This window comes from Palaemon carinicauda, chromosome 5, assembly GCF_036898095.1.
Source record: "Palaemon carinicauda isolate YSFRI2023 chromosome 5, ASM3689809v2, whole genome shotgun sequence".
NCBI classification, from domain to species: domain Eukaryota; kingdom Metazoa; phylum Arthropoda; class Malacostraca; order Decapoda; family Palaemonidae; genus Palaemon; species Palaemon carinicauda.
Window position 1 is genome coordinate 192,016,006 of NC_090729.1, and position 7,500 is coordinate 192,023,505.

The 7,500-nt window shown below is 37.5% G+C and overlaps 2 protein-coding genes across 2 annotated transcripts in view; both read right to left on the reverse strand.

Moving 5' to 3' along the window:
- Positions 1–4,509, reverse strand: part of LOC137641689 (uncharacterized) — a 4,876-nt gene extending 367 nt beyond the window's left edge. Inside the window, exons 1-2 of the mRNA XM_068374488.1 lie at positions 987–4,509; positions 1–226 (exon numbers count right to left, since the gene is read on the reverse strand). The exon at positions 1–226 is cut by the window's left edge and continues 367 nt beyond it. Of these exons, the coding sequence (XP_068230589.1) occupies positions 1,585–4,362 (2,778 nt within the window). The 5' untranslated portion in view covers positions 4,363–4,509 and the 3' untranslated portion in view covers positions 1–226; positions 987–1,584. The remainder of the gene's footprint in view (positions 227–986) is intronic.
- Positions 1–7,500, reverse strand: part of LOC137640741 (uncharacterized) — a 560,696-nt gene that overhangs the window by 361,676 nt on the left and 191,520 nt on the right. The gene's annotated exons all lie outside the window — the stretch shown is intronic.

Consider the following 7,500-nt stretch of genomic DNA (forward strand, 5'->3'; position numbering starts at 1 on the left):
CAACAACATTGTCTAGGCCTTCCAGATACGGACGGAAATGTAGCACAGTGTTGATTATACTGAATAATTCTTTTTCTACTGTAGCCCATCTGAGTTGTGACACTTTGAAGAATCCAGAATGATAGGCTATGGGCAAGAGTCTCTCCAACAGTGGCAAGGAAACAGCACCATCACTCGCAATTTCCTGTAGAAGAACACCACCAAAACCGATGTTGCTGGCATCTACCTGAAGGAAAAAAGGTTTGGTGAAGTCAGGAGCTTGTAGAAGTGGCTTGGAAACCATAAATAGTTTTAGCTGATCAAAGGCCCTGTTATGATTACATGTCCACCTAAAGGGTACTTTGGTTGAAGTTAGAGCAAAAAGTGGGGCAGTGATTGTTGAAAAATTAGGGCAAAATCGGGAATAGTATGATACCATGCCTAGAAATGTCTTAAGCTCTTTCCTATTCCTTGGTTCTGGATATTCCTGGATGGCACCAATGTTCACATCCTTAGGAACAATAGTGCCACAGCCTATGATGTGACCGAGATAAGTTACCTGACCTTTACCAAAGGAGCTCTTTGCAAGGTTGATGGTCAAGTTTGCCTCTCTTAATCTTTCGAAGAGGGAAGTTAGTATTCTCAGGTGTTCTTCCCAGGTAGTGGTTGCTACGACAATGTCATCCAGGTACACAAGTACATGGGGGAGACCCCTGATGATGTCTTGCATAGTCCTCTGAAATGTAGCTGGGGCATTGGTTAGGCCAAATGGTAATACATTATATTCAAATAAACCAAAAGGAGTGAAGAATGCTGAAGCTTTTTTGGCCCTTTCGGTTAGCTTAATCTGGTAGTAGCCTTTCAGTAGGTCCGAGTTAAATATTTGGTATTACTGACAGAATCTATTATATCAGTTATTCTGGGCAACGGGTAAGAGTCTTTTACAGTCTTTAAATAAGTTTTCTATAATCAGTACACAAACGGTAGGTATTGTTGGCTTTCCTTACCAGAATGCATGGAGAAGCCCATGGGGATGTACTGGGCTTAGCGAGGTTATGTTCCAGCAGGTATTCCACTTCCTGTTTCAAGATAGGCAGAGGCAGATGGCAATGAGATACCCTGTAAAAAGATTGATGGGGTTTGTATTAGGTTCTAGTACTAAATCATGCTTTACTTTGGTGCAACTTCCAGGCCTATCTGAACAAATTGATGCATACTTGCTAATGAGTATACTCAAGTCTTTCTTTTGATTTGGTGAACATTCTAGGAACCGTGGAAGGGACTTTAGAATTTCCGAATTGTTCATGTCCTTCCAAGACAAAGTCGACTTTACACTGAAATCAGTCTCGTCATCCTCGTGGCTCACGTCTGTACCAACCTTGGTAGGAGTCTGCACCTCATTCTGCATCTCATTCTGTGACCTGTGATTAAGAGGCGTTAGTGACAAACTCTGCTTGGCAGATTTAAAGTCATGAATTACATGATTAACTATACCTGTGGTAGATTCATGATAGGGTTTTATCAAGTTCACATGTACAAGCTGAGTTGGCTTACGTCTGTCAGGAGTTGCAATAACAGTTTGTTTTTGTGGTCCACCTGATAATCTTATAAGGTCCCATGAATCTCTCTCAAGGGAGAGCCAGGTACGCAGTGATATACCAGCACCTTATCTCCACACTTAAACTCTCTTACCTTTGCCTTCTTATCATATCTATCCTTCATAAGCTCTTGAGCATGCTGCAAGTTCTTTCGAGCGAAGGCATGGATATGCAACAGCTTCTCCTCCAAGGCCTTCAAGTATTGGGGAAGGCTTACCTGATTTTCTTTCCTAGAACCTTTTAGTATCTGTTCTTTTATCATGCTGAGGTTTGACCTGGGTCTTCGTCCAAACATCATCTCAAATGGAGAAACTCCTGTAGACTCATTTGGTACGCTCCGAAGTATGTACAGAAGTAAGTCGATGTCTTCATCCCATTCCTTCTGGGTTTCCATTCCATATCGTCGTAGCAAGTTCTTTAAAGTCTGATGAACTCTCTCTAAGGCCCCATTGGATTGAGGATGATAGGCTGAAGAGAGAACATTAAAGATATTAAATTGATGGAGAGCACTCTGGAACAAAGTATTGGTAAAGTTGGTACCTCTATCGCATTGAAGTTCCCTAGGAAAACCAAACAATGTAAAAACTTTTAACAGTTGTTGGATAATGTTTCTAGCAGAGATATTTTTAAGTGGAAATGCTAGAGGGAACCTAGTAGTGGGGAAAAGAACACTTAATATATATTCATTACGCCGGCTAGTTTTTGGCAAAGGCCCAACACAATCTATAATTATTTTATCAAAAGGTGTACTAGGGACCACAATGGGCACTAGAGGGGCTGGTGGTATCCTTTCATTAGGTCTTCCGGTAACTTGGCACACATGACACCTCTCTACGAAACTCTTTACGTCCATCTTCATTCTGGGCCAGTAGAAATCTTCTAGGAGGCGCCTGCATGTCTTCGTGATGCCTAGATGACTCTCAGCAGAGTGGGCTAATTTCATGATTGAAGATCGGAGGCTGCCAGGTACAACCAGTTGATGACAGTCGCGCCACGAGTCTTTCTCAGTCAGTGTAGGAGACCTGTAATGACGCATGAGGATATTATTCTCTAGATAAAATAAGGGTAACTTATGGCTCTTATCCGAGGGATTTTCAACCTTATTGAAGCATCCCTTAAGGCTATCATCTGATCTCTGAAGATTGACGAATTCATCATGATGGAGACCAACCAAGTCTGGTAAGGAGTTTGATGTGTCGTCATCAGTGGGAACTCCAATTGCAGCTTTAGTAGCAGCAGAACGAGTGGTGGCTTGGCAAGGTAGAACTTCCTGTTGGTTCTGCTCATTTTCTATAACACACCCTGGTTGAGAAATAATGAGATTAGGTAAGACAGTTCCTTCAGCTAAATCATTTCCTAACAGAATATCAGCTTTCTCACAATGCAATTCTCTAACCAGTAAGGCTACTTCGGTTCTTCCAGTAAAGTAAGGGCAATCTATATGCATATTAACCAGAGGTAACACTAATTTACTGGATAGATCAGTGATGGTAACATATTTATTAGTAGGCTGAGTCAGAGGTTTCAATTTACCACTTACTATAGTTTGTGACGATCTTGTGTCCCTTAAGAACTTTACAGGGTAATTATTGACAGTACCAGAGCAAAGGAAATCAGAGAAGTCATTTGTGACTTGAGAACAATGGAGAGCAATCCTTCTTTGGTTTTTGCTCTGAGTAGTCTCTGGTCTGTTCCGTGCTGTTTGCTGAGAAGGCTGCATGACCTTAGAAAATTGACATCGGGGGTTATGACAGTCTTTAATGGCATGTCCCTTCTGTTTACAGAAGGAACAATAAATATTAATACTTGCCTGATCTGTAGAGTGATGTTTCTTTACCTTATGGATGAGGTGATATTCATCAGCAAGAAGAGCCGCCTTCTTCCCCTCCTTCTCCTGCCGTTCTCTGATGTACATAGAAATGTTGGAAGGAATCCTCCTCAAAAACTCCTCTAGTACCATTAAGTTCTGTAATTGTTCAAAGGTAGTTATGTTTTCAGATTCTAGCCATTTTCTAAACTGTTTTAATTTGACCTGAAACAATTCCAAATAAGTTTGGGTGGTTCCTTTGATGGAGTTCCTGAACATTTGCCTATACCCTTCAGCTGTAATGGTATAGGCATCAAGGACAGCTTTCTTTAGGACATAGTAATCTCGTTCCTCTAACATTTGCGAAGCTATATGAGCAGCCTTACCTTTCAGTGCACTCCGAATGAGTAGAACATATTGTTCTTTTGGCCAATGCAAGGTTGTGGCTGTGTCCTCAAAAATACCAAAGAACACGTCCGGTTCTTTTTCATCAAACGGTGGTAGTAGTTTAAGAGCCTTAGTGAGGGAAAAACATTCGCCAAGCTCTCTCTCTTTGCCTTTCTCGTTCAACCTGATACTGGCCAGCTGTCTCTCCATTTGTATCTTTTCTTCTCTTTCCCGTCGTTCCAAGGCTATCATCCTTTCTTTCTGCTCGTATTCAGCTTGATGAGTTGCCTTTTTCTCTCTCTCCAATTCAAGCTGCAACTTGAGCTTCACCAATTCTGGATCCTCTATAGCCTTAGCTTCACCTCTCCCTAACGTAAAGGGCCGAAGGGGAGCAGTTTCTTCTGATGAAACGGAAGCTTTGGCTACCAGGAAATCCAAAACTCTACCCAGAAGTTCCGCTTTCACCATGGAGGGCAATACAGGAATCCCTGCTTGTTCAGCAATCTTTCGCAAGTCATTTTTCTTGGCATCTCTCAACGATAAGAGGTGCCCCCGAGGGTCCTCAAAAAACTTCCCTGCATTTAAAGACATGGTGGATCATAAAAAGCACTTTTGATCCACTACGAGCACTTTGTCACTGTCACTGAATCACTATCGCTAAAACACTGAATCACCAATGGCTAAACCGCAGAATTATTCAATTAATATCCCTTCATGGTCTATTCACCGAATCACTTAAGTACTAGGGCAATAAATCGCCGAATCACTAACACGTCACTAAATCACCGAAACAATAACACTACGTCACTAAATCACCGAAACAATAACACTACGTCACTAAATCACCGAAACAATAACATTAAGTCACTAAATCACCGAAACAATAACATTACGTCACTAAATCACCGAAACAATAACATTACGTCACTAAATCACCGAAACAATAACATTACGACACTAAATCACCGAAACAATAACATTACGTCACTAAATCAACGAAACAATAACATGAAGTCACTAAATCACCGAATCAATAACACATCGTTAAATCACCGAAACAATAACACTATGTCAAGAAATCACTAACACTTACTGTCACGGGTATGAATATATTACCACTTTAAAGAAATATACACTAATAGTCAATAAAGATTTCACCAAACTGCCACTTAACGTTACCTTAACGAAATCATAAACAACATAAGTCGCTAAGTTTTTCGAAACTATGAGTAACAACGCACGATGCACTAGTTAACGTCACTTTTCACAAAAATTCACTTAAATATACAAGAACCACTTAACACACACTGGAGGTTGCACAACGTCACTTTCACTAAACTATCACTTTGCTATGTAAAATACACTAAGGAACGCACACTGAGGTTGTACAAAATCAATTTCACGAAACTCACTTAAAGCACTAGGAAAACGCGTTCCTGGGTTCTCGTATTCTGTAAAAGAGGGACAGTAGTCCCTGAGGGAAATTAATCCCTGAATGATGAGAGGGGATGGTTACCCTAAGTGTTCCAATATGACTGGGGTGACTAAAGAACGCAATAGCGACAGTCGGCAATGTCAAGGCAACAGAACGGCGACTAAGTACCGATTCCTTGCACTGCACTTCCTCCAAACAATCGGCAAGAGGGGATGGGTACCCTATGAAGGAAATTAATCCAGAAGCATTCTAATACGTCTGGGGTGACTAAGGAACGCAAAAAAAGCGATAGTCGGCAACGTCAAGGCAACAGAACGGAGACTAAGTACCGATTCCTTGCGCTGCACTTCCTCCAAACTATCAATAATACTTGCGATGACGTAAACAATACGGCACCTTGATCGTAGAAGGGAGAGCTCAACAACGGTGGAGGTATATCTATTGATTGTACACTAACGGAAATTCACTAAATTCGATCACTATACTAACGAGCTTAAATCACTTCATTTCACTTCACTTCATATCCCGGCAAGGCCCCCACTGTAATGAATTTCCGTTTTTCCTTGATGTTAACCTTTTTCTATTTTTAGTTGACACTCGTGATCGAACAATTATTATATGCCTCAATGGTTACCGTAGGATAAATACAACCATTAGTACAATCAAAAGTATATTACTCCCTTCTCACTATAAAGAATAGCACAATATTACAATGCTTTAAATTAAGAAACAAGTATTCACCACCAAAGGTTAAGGAGCTCTCCCCTTACCGAAGCATGGAAAGCTGTTAAGTCAGTTTTCCCAAGGATCAACAATAAAAATAACAAGTAATTTTACAATAATTCACTAGCGGTGCTAGGAAGACAAGGACTAAAATAAAAGTCTGGAGACATAACCAAACAATAGATGGCGGTTGTGGAGGCTTAATATAAAGGTAACAATTAGAAATATGTTAGGACATTACAATATATATATATATATATATATATATATATATATATATATATATATATATATATATATATATATATATATATATATATATATATATATGTCTTATTTTTAACTGTAATCGAACAGTTTAACATGTTTTTTGAAAAAGGCCCATAAAAGAAACACAGGAAATATGAATAAATCACACTATATTTCGGTCAATAAACATCGACCCTCTTCAGGATGTGAAGTAAAAGTAAGGAATACAGTGGAGAGTGACGGTTTATATATGAAAGCAAAAGGGTGTGTTCAATTGTTCTATAGTTGTTATAATTGCTGGAAGGATTAGCCAAATTTAATTACATCCAGGTGCGGCTCAACAATAAGAACACGCACCTGGATGTAATTAAATTTGGCTAATCCTTCCAGCAATTATAACAACTATAGAACAATTGAACACACCCTTTTGCTTTCATATATAAACCGTCACTCTCCACTGTATTCCTTACTTTTACTTCACATCCTGAAGAGGGTCGATGTTTATTGACCGAAATATAGTGTGATTTATTCATATTTCCTGTGTTTCTTTTATGGGCCTTTTTGAAAAAACATATATATATATATATGTATATATATATATGCCTATGCATATAGATATATAGGTAGGTAGATAATTAAAGAAATAGTTAATATGCATATATACATATATACATACATGTATATATATATATATATATATATATATATATATATATATATATATATATATATATATATATATATATATATACATATATGTATATATATATATATATATATATATATATATATATATATATATATATATGTATGTATATATAAATATATATATATATATATATATATATATATATATATATATATATATATATATATATATATATATATATATATATATACTAATATATGAAATTAAATTGAGATCACATTCAAGGAAAAAGGCCATAATGAGAGAGAGAGAGAGAGAGAGAGAGAGAGAGAGAGAGAGAGAGAGAGAGAGAGAGAGAGAGAGAGAGAGGCTAATTTATTTCTGCGTGTCCCGACAACGGCTGAAGCATTCTCTTCTTTAGATTCAAGATCAATCAAATTAATAGGACACAAGACATGAACATACAGGTAATATTTTCATGCAGAAAAAAAATTTGCCTTTTTTCACATTTCTAGGTAGTTAATCACTCTATATATATATATATATATATATATATATATATATATATATATATATATATATATATATATATATATATATATACATATATATATACATATATATATATATATATATATATATATATATATATATATATATATATGCATATATA